At 36.8% G+C, this 18,147-nt stretch overlaps 1 protein-coding gene across 1 annotated transcript in view; it reads right to left on the reverse strand.

Moving 5' to 3' along the window:
* The window catches only part of EFCAB6 (EF-hand calcium binding domain 6), a gene marked incomplete at both ends in the record, with an annotated part of 231,404 nt that overhangs the window by 142,267 nt on the left and 70,990 nt on the right, over nt 1-18,147 (reverse strand). The window contains 3 exons of the mRNA XM_079714428.1: nt 6,208-6,356; nt 12,063-12,187; nt 17,569-17,681. Coding sequence (XP_079570554.1) covers nt 6,208-6,356; nt 12,063-12,187; nt 17,569-17,681 — 387 coding nt within the window. The remainder of the gene's footprint in view (nt 1-6,207; nt 6,357-12,062; nt 12,188-17,568; nt 17,682-18,147) is intronic.

Raw genomic sequence — 18,147 nt, forward strand, 5'->3', positions numbered from 1 at the left:
AACTGCCACCCGAGAAACAGAATATGCAGCTTGAGTCCAAACAAGATAAGTACGTACTAAAACAAAAGAAACAACATTCATTGAAACAGTAATTATAACAGAATTTACAGTCTCCATGATTTAACATTCAAATTTTCCAGGATAGAATCTAAAATTACAGGAATACAAAAAAACAGGAAAATGGAACATTAGTAAGGAGAAAATAAAGTCAACTGAGAGGAATCCCAAATAACCCAAATGTTGGTATTATCAGACAAGGATTTTAAAAGCAATGATTATAAGTATCATCAATGAAACAAATGAAAACATGCCTAAAATGAGTCAAAAGATAGGAAATCTCAATAGAGAAATGGATATAATAAAAAGAACTAAATGGAAATTTTAGAATGATAAAAATACTATCTAAATTTTTTTTAAAAATCACTTGACAGAATTAACAAAAGAATGGCGAGGATAAAGGGGAGAATGAGTGAACTTAAATACAAATCAACCAAAACCACCCAATGTAACACAGAATACACATATATTTATAAAATGAATAGAGTCTCAAAGACATAATATAAGACAGTCTTACATACATGTAATTGCAGCCACAGAAGGAGAGAAGAGAAAGAATAGGGCAGAATAAAAACTAATACTTGAAGACATAAAAATGACATTGCCCCCAAATTTAATTGATATACATTTACAGATTTAAGATGTTCAGCAAACACCAAGCAGTATATCCATGGAAAAGGCCAGGCCAAAGCACGTCACAGTTAACAAAGCTGAAAGTCAAATTCAAAGGGTAAATCTTGAATGCAACAATAGAAACATTACTCACTACATACAGGAGGACAACGAGTTAATAAATGACTTCTCATCCAAAACACTGGAAGCCAAAAGGAGTGGAACGTCATAATAAAGTGCTGAAAGAAAGAACAGTTACCCAAGAGTTTTCCATCTAAGAAAATATCATTCAAAAATGAAGGAGAAATAAACACATTCCTAAATAAAACTAAGGGAATCCATCTTTAGTACACCTGTACCTCAACAAAGGAAGTTCTTCAGGCTGAAGGAAAATGACAGAAGATGGAGATCATGGCTCCTCAGAAAGGAATTAAAAGAGGGTTAGAAATAGAAAATATCTGAAAATTTTTTAAAGGCTATTTTTTTGCTTTTTTTTTCTTCTTTATTTGTTTATGGCTATTTAAAGAAAAAAAAAGAAAGAAAGAAAAAGAAAAACCCACATTATTTTTTGGGGTTTATAACATAGGTAGATATAATACATATATTATCCATAGTACAAAGGACATGGGGGGCGGGATATAGACCTATGTGTTACATGGGTTCTACATTTTATGTGAAGTGGTACAGTATTAACTGTATGTAGACTGGAAACACTTAAAATGTATATTATAGTCCACAGAACAACCATTAAAAATTATGCAAAGAAGTGTATCTACAAAGACTTTAATAAAATTAAAATTAAATTCTAAAAACAATTTCAAATAATCTAAAAAGAAGGCCAGAAAAAATAAACAAAAAGCAAAAGGGGAAAAAAGTGGGAAACCTAAATCCAAACATATCAATAACTATTTAAAATATTAATGGACTAAATGTGTTAATTAAAAGACAGACATTATCAGAATAGATTTTTAAAAAGCAAGATGCAAATTTATGCTGTCATAAAAGAGATACATTTAACTTAAAGACACAGATAGGGTAATATTGGGGTGGCCAAAATGTTCGTTCGGGTTTTCCCATACCATCTTACAGAAAAAACCTGAATGAACTTTTTGGCCAACCCAAATATAAAGAGGATACTAACTTAAGCCATGTGATCAAGGTCAACATCAATGGTGACAAATCATACTGATACTATGTACCCTTGACATAATGTAATGAGAATGGTACTTGACCTCCATGGTCTTCTTCCCATTACCCTAATCAGCCAAATCCCAACTGAGGGACATTCTATAAAATATCTGACCAGTAATCCTCAAAACTGGCAAGGTCATCAAAACAACAAGGAAAATCTAAGAAACTGTCAGAACCAAGAGGAGGTTAAGGACACATGACTACTAAATGTAATGGCATATCCTAGATAATAACATGGAACAGAAAAAAGAATATTAGGGGAAAATTGAGGAAATATGAATAAAGTATGGATTTCAGTTAATAATAATGTATCAATGTTAGTTCATTAATTGTAAAAAAAATGTACCATACTAATGTAAGATGTTAATAAGGAAAACTGGGTGTGGGATATACTGAAACTCTCTGTACTATCTTTGCAATAATTTTGTAAATGTAAAACTGTTCTAAAATAAAAAAGTTATTTTTTTTTTTTTTTTTTTTTTTTTTTTGTGGTACGCGGGCCTCTCACTGTTGTGGCCTCTCCCGTTGCGGAGCACAGGCTCCGGACGCACAGGCTCAGCAGCCATGGCTCACGGGCCCAGCCGCTCCGCGGCATATGGGATCCTCCCAGACCGGGGCACGAACCCGTATCCCCTGCATCGGCAGGCGGACTCTCAGCCACTGCGCCACCAGGGAGGCCCTAAAAAAGTTATTTTTAAAAAGCATATTCAGCGAACATTATAACTAGCTTTATGGCAATACATTTGATAAGTAAGATGAAAGGAAATTTGTTGAAAAACACATATTATCAAGAATGACCCAAGAAGAAATAGAAAACTTGAATAGTTCTATATTAACTTTTAAAATCAAATTTATGATTTTAAACATTCCCCAAAAGAAAACTTCAAGCCTAAATAGTTTCTCAGGTGAATTCTATCAAATATGTAAGGATAATAAAAATAATAACAATGGGGCTTCCCTGGTGGCACAGTGGTTGGGAGTCTGCCTGCCGATGCAGGGGACACGGGTTCGTGCCCCTGTCCGGGAGGGTCCCGCGTGCCGCGGAGCGGCTGGTCCCGTGAGCCATGGCCGCTGAGCCTGTGGGTCCGGAGCCCGTGCTCCACAGCAGTGAGAGGCCCGTGTACCACAAAAAATAATAATAAATAAATAAATAAATAATAATAACAATGGCAGTCAGAATGTAGAGGGGAAGGAGACATTTCCCAACACATTTTCCAAGGCTAGTGTTACTCTGATCCCAAAACCAGGAAAAAAATTTACAAGAAATGGCAACTTTAGAAAAATATCACTCATGAAAAAAGATGCAAAAAAAATCTTAATAAAGATTAGCAAATAAAATCAAACAATATGTTAAAAGAATAATATATCATGACCAAGTGCGGTTCAATCCCAGGATGCAAGGTTGGCTTAACATTTGAAAATCAATCTGTGTAATTCACAATATTAATAGAATAATGGAGAAGAACTATATGATCATCAGAATAGCTGCAGAAAAAAAATTGACAAAAACCAGCATACATGGTTTAAAAAATTCAGCAAAGATGTTCATTTTGGAATTTTAAAAATACAGATATATGCTATTTTACAAGAAATACACTGAAACCATGACAATAAAAGAGTGAAAACGAGAGGTTGGGAAAAGAGATACCTGACAAATACTAATCAAAAGAAAAGTGTTATGAGTATTTTAATAGCAGATTAGATAGACTATAAAAGCCAGAGGGATAAAAGGGTAGTGATACAATTACAAAGGGGACAGTTGGCCAGGAAGATGACGAAGCTTCACTTCCAGATATGTGCACCAGGAGGCATACGAGATTTATAATTCCTTATATTAGCACTTGGGAGTTCACCCTGCTGTTGCCTCTTGCGCCCTGTTCCACTGGGAATTCTGGGTGGGTGACATGACAAAGGTCATCATGACTCCGAAATCCCTGGATCCCTGGCTAGAACACGTGAATACCGCCACATCTCTGGCCGCCCTCAGCCTCCTAATACACTCACTCTACGTGCCCATCAGTCTTCACAGCCATCATCCCCTGCCAGCCACTCTGGCCAAGAACTCTTTGTTATTTATTTCTGCATTCTTAGCACCTCCCACAATGGCCAGCAGAGAAAAGCACTCAGTAGGCATCCATAAAATTATAATTTTGAAGACTATGAAGCCAATGTGAAGAATGGTATAATATGCATTCCTATTTAAAAAGCAAGATATAAAACTGTAGGTGCATTTTGATTACAAATATGTAAAAATTATATATGTATGTGGATACAAAGTGGAAAAGAATGTGGAAAAATGAAAACAGTCAATTGGTTATGTAAGGTGGATGGTGACTTTTTGTTTTTGATTTCTATTACTGCTACTACATGATTATTTGTGCAATTTTGAAAATGAAACAAAAAGAAATGGCTATACAACTCTTAGCTATCCAAGAAAGTAATTCCTAAAAGATTTCACTATGTACAGGCAGGAAAATAGAGCTGTTTTCTGAGCCATGGAAATATTTATGCCCTTCGCTCTAGAAGCCATGGTGGTAACACACAGGCGACTCTCTCTGGACACACAGGGTGCTGAGAAGGGAAGGAAGTGCTATGGGAAATGGGTCCAGCTGGTCTAGCTCAGTCTTATTTTTTCCTTCTCGTTCTCTAATGCCCCTTCCTTTCTAGGTAACCCCAAGGTGTCCTCCAACTATTCAGAGTTTCACAGGACAATCTTTCCATCAGCCTCAACCCCATGTCCCCTGAGAAAAGGTTCTCTGAGTTACCTGGACAGAAAACCAGGTAAATTAAAGACAGTATTCCTCACCCAAAGTTTGGTCTATATATACCATTTCCAACTAAAAGTAAATAGGAGTCCTTGGAGAAATGGCTGATTCCAGGTCTGGGGCAAGAGATGTACCAGAAGACCCTAGAGCATCTCGTTATACCAAGAAATGCTATCAAGGACTACTAGGGGGCTTCCCTGGTGGCGCAGTGGTTGAGAGTCCGCCTGCCGATGCAGGGGACACGGGTTCATGCCCCGGTCCGGGAGGATCCCACATGCCACGGAGTGGCTGGGCCCGTGAGCCATGGCCGCTGAGCCTGCACGTCCGGAGCCTGTGCTCCGCAATGGGAGAGGCCACAACAGTGAGAGGCCCACGTAACGCAAAAAAAAAAAAAAAAAAAGACTACTAGGGTCACACCAGCAGGCCTCCAGAGCCAACACAAAAAGCCTCCCGTGGCCAAGACAGAACAAATTGAGTATCAAGGAGAATAATAACTGTAATGAATTGAAAGACATCAAATATGTTAACATTCATGAGTTCATAATAACATTTTTTTAAGAAAAATCAGTCATTGCTCACTTCTGGAGGATGCTAGGAAAACAATTCATTATTTTGAAAAGTAGTAAGTGAAGGGAAAGAACCAAGGAGATCCTACCTTTCTTACACTAACTGTGTCTCATTGTTACCAAATGGTTGGAAAGGGGAAGTTTGCATTACAGAAGTACTCCAACTAATAAAGGAGAAACAGTAGACACAGAGCATCACCACCTTACAATCCCTAGTGAACTGATGGATATAGGGGTGGTCAACAAGGGCTGCTAACGTCACAAGAAGAAAGACAAGCAGTCCATACATGCTTGCTACCACCTATGAAGTGTTCTTGCCCCTCAAATTGAACCTGGATCTGTGCATGTATCAATTCAGGGGCAGGGATTGGGGGTGAGGGAGACAGGAGAGCATGTTACATGTCACCGTGGGTTGCAATCAGTCAGATTCAGATTGTAAGAAACTCTACATAACAAACAATCCAGACTTCTTCTACAAGTGCATCTTAAGGGGGGAAAATTAACAAATGGAGAGAGACCCTGCAGGTTAAAAAAGAATTGTGGCAAATCAATCAATTGCAATGTACAGATTTGATTTGGATCTCGACTCAAATAAGTTATAAAAGAAAATGTGAGACAATCGGTTAAATTTGAACTCTGACTGGATATTTATTAATATTATTGATAATTCTATTAGGTGTGAAACAGTATTTTCACCATGTTTCTAAAAAGAGTTCTTATCGACAGACATAGATCTTTTCAATGAAATATGACTGGTATTTGCTTCAAAAATATCTGAGGTTGAGGAAAAATCGGCAGGGATAGCAATGAAATGATTGACCATGAGTGGGAAGTTGCAGACGGGTAGTGGGAGCATTCGTGGATTCATTACATTATTCTCTTTACTTCTGCATGTGTTTGAAATTTTCAATAGTAAAAAAGTCTAAAACATTAATAAAAAATAAATAAAGCTGTTCCTGATCCTCACAGTTGACGTTTAGGGAAAAAAAATGTCAAGGAAACAACGGGACTCTTACCTTTTCATTAACTGGATGAAAATTCTTCTTGGTAATCGGTATACAAAGGTGTCGAGGACAATCTTTAGGTAATTCAAAGATACATATCCACGTTTGGACGGGTCCCCTGCACTCAGGGCCTTTTCAACCTTTTCATAGGACTTTGAAAGCTGCGGTGAATTAAAATTAGAGTACAGCATTCACAGAAATCAGCGGCACAGAGCTGCTCAACCACTTTATTTTCACCAAAACCTCTTCACATTTTCCTTTCCAAAACTGATCAAAAAGGTTACTATGGCATGTACTGAACTTCAAATGTTTAATTGATGAGCTCCCTACAAAACAGTATCCCCAGTCACAGCTACTCAACTGACAAGGCAGACAAGTTTCTCAGGGAAAAACAGCACATACAATAGCTCTAAGTCAAATTTCAGAGCTAAAAATACTTGGTGGATCTGCCAGTTTGATACATCTTTCTTAATATACTTTCAACCCATCCCTACTGTGAGCCCATGCCAGGCTGCTCCTGATTAAGTCAGGCCAATCAAACAAAAAGCTGGTAACATTTTATTAAAAAAAGAAGTAGCTTTGACTGTAAGGGAAATCGTTAGGATTTCATAAACATCGTACACATTGGACATTTCTTTAATTATCCTTTTTTTTGTGTGTGGGGAATTACAAAGAACCAGGGTGAATCAGCTTCGCTTATGGGACTTCTAAAATGCAGTAAAGTAGGTTAACCACTGATTTTTATATGACTCATAAAAATGCTATGAAGATTGCTTTTATTTCCAAAGGTTTTCCTGCTGTTTATTACTGAGCAATAACAATATTCTTCGATATTTCCAACCCTCTCCACGTTGTCTGAATTCACTTTTTTCCTGCTAACTGGGATACGAAGATAAACAAAAGAAACACCAACTTGGTGTAAAAGGTGACGTTTAAAAAGCTGCTGGAACATGGAAATATATGTACAAGTGTCTCTCCCCACTAAAGGAATAAGAAGCACATTCGTTAAGACTTCCTGAAGGTGCATAGGAATATTGGAAATCTAAGGGGAAATCTTTAAAAGAATCTAGAGACTTACAGGGCCTAAGCTTCTTAGAAAGTTGCATAAAATTAACCCAAAATGTGGCTAAATGTGCCCATCTCTCTCTCGGGGAGGTGGACTGCCTGGGGGAAGCCTCTAGTGGAGGGAAGCCAAAGCCAGACATGGAGTCTGGTCTCAGTATATTTATTGGATTAATGAAATCTGCTTTTAATATTTTAATGACATTTAGTCTCCAATCAGGTTTTTTTTCAGGAGAGTGTTTTGACATAATCCAGAGCTCTTAGAAGAAAAGCAGGAATGAAACAAAAGTAATGTCTTTGTTTTTCTTTTTTTTTTTTTTTAAGACTTTATTGAATTTGTTACAATATTGCTTCTGTTTCATGTTTTGGTTTTTTGGCCACGGAGGCATGTGGGATCTTAGCTCCCTGACCAGGGATCGAGGGATCTGATCGAACCTGCACCCTCTGCATTGGAAGGTGAAGTATTTACCACTGGGCCGCCAGGGAAGTCCCCAGAAGTAATGTCTTTGTGACATGTAAAACCTTTTAGGAATTTTCATCATTACTGTTTATAATGAAACAAACAAAAAATGCAAGAAATTCAGCAAAGTATAAAAAAGGACATAAAGATACCGGAAGTCTCACTACCCACAGGTTTTTATATAGTGTTCCAGAAACTCCAACATGATCACATAAACATATAATTTTACAAAAATGGGACCATACTACACTTTCAGTTTTGACAAATGCTTTTTTCATTTAACAATATGTCATGAAACTTTTCCCACAAGAACTAGTGTGTATCTGCATCACACTTTTGAAATGATACATGGCAGCCATCATGTTATGGATGGACAAGCAAAAGGTACACCCATTTTCCATGTTTAAACATTTGCTTTTTATAAATGTTCCCCTAACCCCCAATCTAAATGAGGCTCCCCTTGTTATTCTCTCTTATAATATGCTGTCCTTTTCTGTCATACCACTCTAGGAAAATGGTAGTTACGAATGTGTATTTGTTTAACATCTCTCTCTCCCTGATGTAAGGTCATGCAATCTCCATGAGAGCCAAGATTGTGCCCTGTTTTGTTTACTAATAATTATCTAAAATGAAGCACAATTTGGCATGCAGTAGGTACTCAATAAATATTTGTTAAAAATGGATATATTTTTACCAAAAATGTTCTAAAGAAAGGCTGTAAAATATAAGGAGCTATCTGACACATCAGTAAAACGAGAAATAAAATTTAAATTATAGCTGACATGCCATTTAATCTGCATCAGACTGGTAAAAATGTACAACTCTAATGATATCAAGAGTTGGTGGGTACATTGGACAACAGGAATCCTCATATGCTCCCAATGGGAGTGTGAATTGGTATTCTGAAAAACAACTGGATACTGCCAATGAAAGCTGAGGATCATGTTCCCTACAACCTAGCAAGGAATGCTAGGTGTAATTCCCAGAGACACCTTAGCAGGCATGCACCAGAAGATATGGAGCCAACCACTACGGTGGCATCGTCTGGATGAGCACAAAATAGGGAGCAATCCAAATGCCCATCCCTGGGCAGCGCATAATTTGTGTATATATAGCTAATGGAGAACTGTACAGCAGTTAAAATGAAAATACAGCTACCTCCATAATATGAGTGGATCTCATCCTAAGCACAAGCGGGATGAAGATAAATGGCTTTACAACTATGCAAACACACTACAGAAAAAGAAAGAAACAAACAAACATCAAGCAAAAGACAAAGAACCAATCTGTAGGAGAACAGGATACAAAAAAATATATATACATATATATATATCACCAGCAAAGCTTTCATACTATAAAAAGGAACTAAATAAGAATATGAATTCATTAAAAGAAAAGCTTGAAGACAATATGATAAAACAATGAAAGAGAGTAGAAGGATATTTCAAAGCTAAGAAAATAGAAAACAAAAACAACATCATTACAGGAACTAATAACAAATTAGAAACAGCAAGAATAAAAGATAAGGCTGAAATTAAAATTAATAGTAAAGGAATGGCTTGGGAATTCCCTGGCAGTCCCGTGGTTAGGACTCAGCACTCTCACTGCCAGGGCCCTGGGTTCCATCCCTGGTCGGGGAATTAAGATCCTGTAAGCCATAAGGTGTGGTCAAAAAAAAAAATAAAAAGAAAAAAAAAGAATGGCTTGAAAGATTCCCAATGAAGGCAGAGGAAAAGGACAAAAGTATTATGGCATTTTGAGAGAAGATGATTACCATCAAGGATAGACAAAGATGATCCAATATAGGATAACTGAGGATACCACTGAAGGAAGGAAAGATGGAAGGAAGACAGAAGGGAGGGAGAGAAGGATGGAGGCAGAAGGTTTTAGTGACGTGACACAGGGAAAATTTTCCTGAAGTGAAGAACTAAGTCTGTACATCAAAAGAATATACTGTGTTCCAGGAAACTTTGGCAAAATGCTCCATGCCAAGACAGCTTAGTTTTGCTTTTTAATTTCAAGGATTAAGAAAAAATATTTTAGGCATCCTGGTAGAATAAAAAATTATCTACAAGGGGGAAAAAGTCAGTTGACCTCAGGATTCTTCTCAAGAACACCCAATGCCAGAAGACAATGTAGAAAAACAGCATTTTGAGGAAAAGAAAGAATGATGGAAGAATTATACCCAGCTAAGTTGTTGTTCTAATAAAAAAAAAAGGGAGAGATAGTATGAAAAAACAAAAGGAATAAAGCACCCATGAGCCTTTCCTGAGGGAATTACTTGACAATGAAATCCAGCCAACCAAAGAATAAATCAAAATAAAGAACTCTGAAAGGGATAAGCTATGATAGCACTGGAGTGATGTGCATTAAATCCATGTAAATGTAAAACGCAGGCAAAACAACTGGGGGAATTACAGTAACAGAACAAAATGTAAATATTATAAATTCTGACTGAGAACAAAATATAAACAGCAAAAATTGTGTGGTGGGAGGGGTTGGGAAGAAACACTGCAAGTGCCAGTCACAAGGAGTTTCATAGTGAGCCCGTGCTGACTGTAATTGAGACATCCTTCAAAACACCATCATTTCTCCAACTCTTCACGGTTTTCTTAATCTCTTTTTTTGTCTCAAAACCCTTTTTGGGACCTGATATCCCTTGTGGTAAAGAAATATTTATCCAAAGTTCAGAAATATCTTTGGCTTCACTTGAGGACATTATCACGTGGAGCACCCGGGGTTCAGACGGGGCCCCAGGACTCTCTGGTGGGGTAACCTGGGCCAGGTCATTAAACCCCCTCGTGCTTCAGGTTCCTCATCTTGAAACTGGAATGATAATGGTGCTTAACTCCGGGAGTTGCCGTGAGGCCTGAACACCTGAGAGGCGCTTACAACACTGCCTGGCACAGAGGCAGCCCCATAAAAGGGTTAATTATGAGGGTGATGATGACGATTTTTTTTTTTTTTACTTCTGGTAAATTAAAAGAAATTTAAATTAAATATGATTTATTTGTAAAAAGGAGCATGATTCTCTTCTTATAAAATTATTTCTATCTATGTATCCACCCACCCACCTGCCGATGCAGCAATCCTTCTATACATAGAATAAAGACAGGCCTAGAATTATGTTCACCAAATGTTGCCTTTGATTATTTCTGGGTGGTGGATTTTGAATAATTTATTACTTTCTTCTTTATACTTTTCAGAATTGCTTACATTTTTTGCAATGGTCATGTTTTCATAAAAACAATAATTCATTAACAACAACAAGAGAAAACAAGTTTTACCGATTTACCAACAGAATATTCATGCGCTCCCCCTCCAACGCCCTTATCAATATTGGCTTCTGTTATTTTTTTCCTCATTGACGATTTTCTACTGAAAATTTTATATTAATAATTTATAAAAGTTCTACATATGTTAGGAACAGTTATTATTTATCTGTCATTTACGTGGCACATGCTTTACCAAGTTTATCATTTGTTTGTACAAAGTTTTGCTGTACAAATACTTTCTCATTTTAATATAGTCAAATTTATCAGTCTTTTTCTTTATGGCTTTGGGGCTTTACTTCATGCTTAAAAGTCTAAATTTCAAGATTAAAAATCTTCACCCAGATTATTTATTTTTAAATTTAAATAGTGGCGGCATACAGAATTTCTTTTGGTGTGGAGAGTGGAAGGTTCCAAGCTTTTTTCCCCACATGGCTGGCTAGCGAATTATCCCAATAATAATTTCTGAAACTTCTCCTCCCTCGTCCCCACCATACTTTATTGGAATGCCTCACATCATATGCTAAATTCACATATCAAGATTGGCCCACCACCCAACTACTGTTTTAAATCAATTTGAATGTTCACTGCTGCACCACCGTCATAATATCTTAATTATTATACCTTTAAAAATATTTTATATGTGATAGGATAAGCCTTCTATTGTAACTTTTCAAAAGAAAAAAATATATATATATATATCCACCCAGATGTAGGGAGAGAAGGTGTTAATACTAAATCTTCCAGTCTAAGAGCTAGAAAAGCCCTCTTCATTTTTTCAGGTTTTCCTTTATTTTACTCAATAAAGTTGTATCATGTCTTTATATAAGTCTTAAATTTTCCTTATGACATTTAGTGTGTGGGTAGCACCAAGGAAGTACTTAATGTCTCATCATCGTTACCATCATCCATGCATTGTTGTTATGAGAAGCTGGAGGAGGTCCCAGGGCTTGAGGAAGCAGAGGTGGTTCAAAGGAGTTTAGAAATAACGTCTAGACCTAATGGTCTTCCACAGCAATCTACTCTCTCTGTTCACACTTTAGATAACCCTGGCACTAGGAGAACGTTCTTACCTCTTGGCAAAAGGTCCTCTCAATTTCATCTAAGGAGCAGTTTTTCCAGGTATCTTCAGATGAAACAGGACTGGGGAGGTACTCTCTTTTGGAACTTTTGACTCGTTGATCCTCCCATGGGACCTCTATTAAGACAAAAGAACTCCAGTTTATGAAGACTGTCAAACGTATATTTGAATATTAAGTGTTTCCTTTTCATCATCACCTGTCTGGTAAAAATTAAGACTCAAATAAACCAAAAACATGGACTATATAATAAGTGCTGTTGAAATAACTGGACGGACATTTTAGAAAAAAATAAAATTAATCTACTTGCTACCTTATCTAGGATAAATCTGGATAGAGTAAATATATACTAAACACACTAATAAAACCATAAAAGTAGTGGAAGAAAATTAAGATGACTATACATAATACATGTAATACATAATCACTGTGTGAAAAGTCCCTTCCAAAGAACACATTAGAGCCAGAAATCATTTAAATAATGGATAGGTCTGACAATATAAATATTTAATTTTTGTTTGTTAAAAAAATACACAAATAACAATGAAAGAAAAATGAGTGGGAAAAACTATTGTTAATATATGTGAGAAATGCAGGTTAATTTCCTCAATATATGAGTAGCTCTTATGAATCAAAAGGATAATATAAATCCCCAATCACACAACAGACTAAGGTTTAAACAGGTAATTCACATTAAAAAAGGATTTTTAAAAAGCCAAGAAATGTATGAAAAACTGCTCAAACTCATTGGTAATTTAAAAGGTCTAATTAACACAAGTTAATTTTTCCCTACTTGTCAAATAGGCAGGGATTAAGGCAAATGACAAAAAAAGAAATCAGTGCTGGCTTGTATACAGAAAATGTGGTCCCTGAATATTCTCAAATTCCCTTCTAGAACTTTACACTAATGGAATAATAGGACAGATGCATATGTGTAAGGATCTGTTCTATCCTGTTTATAAGAAGGGAAAAAATGGAACAATTTAAATGCCCATGAATAGAAGACTGGTTTTATAAATTATGGTTCATAGACATTAAAAACAAAGGGCCTGTCTAAATCATGAATGCAAAAAATTTTCCTTGATATTGTTTCATGATTGAAAGAAAGAACAACTAGCATAATTTAATTTTCATTTTAACGCTTATTTTGTGTACTTGCTTATCTATCCATCCATCCATCCATCCATCCATCTATCCATCTATGCACCAGAAACAAAATCTGGGAGGATAATACACCAAAAGAATACAGTGGTAGGATTATAGGGAGGTGTGATTTTGTGTTTTTGTGTTTTCTGGACTTTTTGCAACAAGCACTTATTATTTTTATAATAAAAGAGAATAAAATAAATCTAAGATATAGCCATTTTCTTTCTCAAAGTCAACTGCAAAGAATCACAAATGATTTCCCAGATTTATTTCCTAAAATGTCTGCAAATGAGCTCCACTCAAATTAAGCACACTTGTAACTACTCAGCTGCAGTTAAACTGCTAGTCATCTGGAATTCCGTCTCCTACCTCAAGAAAAAGAAAAGAAAAGAAAAAAAGTAAGTCTCCCCCAGTGGACCCCCCCTGGCTACATGATAAAATACAAAACCAGCCCTTTAGAACGCAGTCTGGAATTCCGTGGCTTCAGTGGGCCTAGCATTTGAAACATGGGCTCTCAGAGCATAGAAGCTGCGAGAGCCTCACTGAGAGACAAGGGAGCCACGCAGGTATCACTCGGTGAGGCAGGTCTCAGCCCCGGCTTTCTGATGCCTTGGTCCTGCACTTACTCTGCGCTGGGCACTGCTACTCTAATGGGGGCTTAGAGGACACACACAGCACGTCTAGGGAAACCCCTTGGTGCTCCGTAGACAGCACGCCAGGGTGGAGGGCGGAGGCGGAGCCGAGGCGTGAGGCCCGCCCCGGGGGAGCTCACCCCCAGTGCGGGACCTCCGCCGTACCGCTCTAGCTGCTTCTGCAGGCTGGCCAACAAATTCGATGAAGCCACGTCCAGTGACTCTGCTCACATCACAGTTAGACCAGCTTTCGCTCTTCTGTGCAGCTGAATAATTCCTGCCGCCTTCCGATTTCCCCAAAATTTCCTCTGAAGGATTCTAGCTGATTTGAAATGGAGTAGAGAGGAAATCCAAAACTTAAGGGGGCAAGTATGTATTTCATAGGTGCAGCAAAAGGAATTCAGCCCCCAATGTCATTTCTTCATGTGCCCAAAGATTTGGTGCTCTTGACAAGCAAGGTCTTGATGGCGTCTTCAGAACAAAAGTAGCAAAAACAGAAATATGCAAAATTCACAGAAAACAAATATCGTTCCATGTATAGAAAAGTCACAGATAATGGGCTGCTGAAGATGAATGGAGACTCCCTTCTTACAGTACTTAATAAGAAGCAAAAGAAAAAAATAGTAAAAATTAGTAAAAGTAGTAAAAATAAAAAATAAATGTATTTATTTATTAGCAAAGCAAATAAATAAATAAATTTACTAGCATAAACTGAAGCAAGAAGAAACTTAATATGGGCAGCCAGAAAGTTTTGCTTCCAGTTATGGTGGATTTGCTCATATTGAAGCAAACCTCCCAGCAGATAACAATTATAAACTCTAGCCAAAATATAAACAAAAAACTCTCTGAAGGCAATGGAGAGCAAATGACATAAACTGGAGTCAACCCTTGGAAAAATGGAGTTTCTTGTTATTTGGCCTTTTGCCTGAGGGCAGGTTTCACCTGGAACCTTATGCTAAGTGGCTAGAGTTTAGATATAAACCCAGGATCTCACTGGTTTTAGGAATCAAAAAAAGAGAATTCAGGACTACCACAGCAGCTAAAAAGTAAGGAGGGAAAGCACAAAAAGAAAGGCATAGCAGAGGATCTCCAAAGCCCGTGAAAAAACTCTGCCAAAATCACTGGCTAACACTGGGAACTATAGATGTGTAGAGCAGAAAACAAGATGCCCAGCTAAGGCTAAAACAGCAGAAAAAAGATCTCACGTGTTGACCCCCTCAGGCAAGACAAAGATTAGTCTTCTACTAAAGTAAACTGGCTACTAAAACAAAAACTTAAATTCTTCAGAGGAACATAACAGACTCCATAGTCTCTACAATGCAAAATTTACTATATCCAGGATAAATTCCAAAATTACTAGACATAGGCAGAAAAAAAAATCCCACAGGATACTATGATCCATATTTTTTTAAAAAGGTAATCAATAAAGACCAAATCCTAAAATGACCTAGATGTTGAAATTAGCAGGTTAAAATTTGAAAGCATTTTAAAATTTAAATTTTTTAAATAAGTGTTTGAGAATATGAAGGAAAATATACTACTAATGAAATGAACAGATAGGTATTCTCAGAACAATAGAAGCTGAGCAACATAGCCTGTATTTCCTTTGTTTGTTTTTTGGCCACACCACATGGCTTGCCTGTGTTTATAGTGTATGTAAAAGTATGATGTATGACAGCAATATAACAAAGGACAGGAGAGAAGAATTCAGAAAATGCTTTTAAAGTCTATAATTCATGTGAATTAGTATAATATTATCTGAAGATAGATTCTGATTAGCTAAAGATGTATAATGGAATAAAAATACTCAATCAATCCAAATTTCTTAAAATTACACAAACTCTACAGGAAAAAAGTTGGGGGAAGGGGCTGATGGATAGAGAAGGAAGGAAAGGAGCATAACACAAAAAGGCAAAGATCCCACCTTGGAAGAAAATGTAATTCAAGGTACAAAATTACTTTACAGAACATTTTAATAAGAACACGAATTCATTAAAACAAGAGCTCAATAACAAGATGGTAAAACAATAAAATGAGAGGGGAAAACAATATAGTAGGCCAAAGGAAACAACATTATAGAATTAATTAATAAAGTGGACATAGCAAAGAGTAGCATAGACTAAAGTGAAAATCAAATTACAGGTATAGCTAAAAGGCCTAAGATGATCCTTGTGAGTACAGAGGAAAAAGACAAAGAGAATAAAGCACTTCAAGATAATTTAGTCAACAGAGAAGACAAAAACAACTCAACATAAGGGTAGTTTGTATCACTGAAGTTAAACTGAAAAGTGGAACAGAAACTTTATCCAAAGATGTACAATATTACTAAAAAACAAACAAACAAACAAATCCTTGAAATGAAGAGAGAATTGAATTTTCAGGTTGAAAATATACTGTGTTCTGGAAAATTGATGCAGAAAGCTGAACACCAAGACATTTCCTAGCTAAATTCATTTAGCACCCTGGAGTCAAGTTTTCTCATTTAAAAAAATGGGACAATAATACCCACCTCACAAAACTGTTGAGAGAAATAAAATTAAAATTAAGGTTTAAAAAGTAACTACATAGAGCACAATAAATAGATGCTTTTTAGTGTTATTTTTTATGTGACTTGTTTTGTGTCTTACCTGTCCTATTAAAATATATATACATGTACACATACATACAAACACACACACACACACGCACACATACTTCTTAAAGTTAGATTATTTTACTTGGCTTTGTACCCAATGAAGGATCTAGTAGTACAGGGACTTGCACATGAACTAACAAAATGTAAGGGATGAAAGCATCCTTGGAAGGTCATATTGTCTAGTAATTCCCAAAACTTGGAAGGCTTTGAAAAGTAGAGTCCTGGGGTCTGCTCTAAGCTATCTTGGTTAGTGAAACTGAGCTGAAATCTGAGAATTTGTCATTTTTAAGTTTGCTAGTCAGGCAGATCTGGGAATCATAGAAGGTATTAGTGCATATTTGCTGCAAAGAATTGCACTGAAACCAGACAGTGACAACCCATCTTGAATGAGTCAGTACACACGTGGTAAACCCCTGAGGCAAGAAACCGCTTGCCTCAAATGACCAAAGACCTGGAAGGGAGAATCTCTGATTGCATTTTTCATATACCCATCCTCGAGGAACTGGACCCCTGCTCTCTCCAGAACTGTGCAACTCTGGGCATTGTGTTCTAGAGGCTGGGATAAAGACTATCAGTGAGAGGAAAGTTTTTCCTTCTCAAGGTTGTATGCCTGCGTGAGCCCGGCCTTACATGTCCAGTATAACCATACCATCTACTCGACTATTTGCCCTTTTGTATCAAGATTGTTCCCATCGTTAAAGGAGTAACATGTTCATTAACAAAAAATTTTGAAAACACAGAAGTAGCAGAAAGAATCAAACACCCAGAGACATATCACTTAAAGACAATCTATATTTTGGAATTTCTTTCCAATCATTTACTGATATTCCACATACATTTTCCATGTTATGATTAACTTTATGGAAATCATTGCTTGTGGATGCACATTTTACCATGTCTATAGGCTGTGACTCACTTAACCCTTTTCCTGTTGTTAGGCATTTATGTTATTCTTATAAATAAAGATACCATGACAGTCTTTGTGGATAATGCATTTTCCATATTTGAAAGTGTTTCCTTAGGACAGATTCACAGATGAGGAATCACCATGCCAGAGGATACTGAAATCATACTTTAAAATACTTACCTTGACTTCCCATAGAATATTTAAGGTTCAAGTCATTATTTGTCCTGAGGTTCTTCAAAAAAACATTATAATCCACTGCAGTATCTTTATCAATGTTGTAGTGTTTTGCAAACCTAAAATGGAACTGTTCATTAGTATTCAGAAATTATGATACAGAGAATCTAAATGAAGCAAGTTTTTTTTACTAAGGTATCCTTTACTCTGGGGTTGGTATTAATTTTAATGTGTGTTTCTAGCTAGAGCTGGAATAAAGAAGTAAACCCTACGAAATGTTACTGTAAGATTTTTAAAATGCAGATACTCCTGAAACTAACACAATCAACTATACTTCCATTTGAAAATAAATAATTAATTTAAAATGCAAATATTTAGGAGGAGATCACTTCACTCTCTCTCTAGATGGCTGTGTACAGATCTGCGTGCAGAGGTACATCTCAGGACCCACTAAGGGAACGCCCCCTGCGTGCAGCCCATAGGGTCTTCTCCCTTCTCTGGTGGGGGTGGCTGAGGAGCACCCCTGCAGTCAGACAGCAAAAGCAGGTCCCACTTCCTTTAATAATTGGGGGGAATGGATCTGGG

The sequence above is a fragment of the Hyperoodon ampullatus genome (assembly GCF_949752795.1).
Source record: "Hyperoodon ampullatus genome assembly, chromosome: 11".
In the NCBI taxonomy this organism is placed as follows: Eukaryota; Metazoa; Chordata; class Mammalia; order Artiodactyla; family Ziphiidae; genus Hyperoodon; species Hyperoodon ampullatus.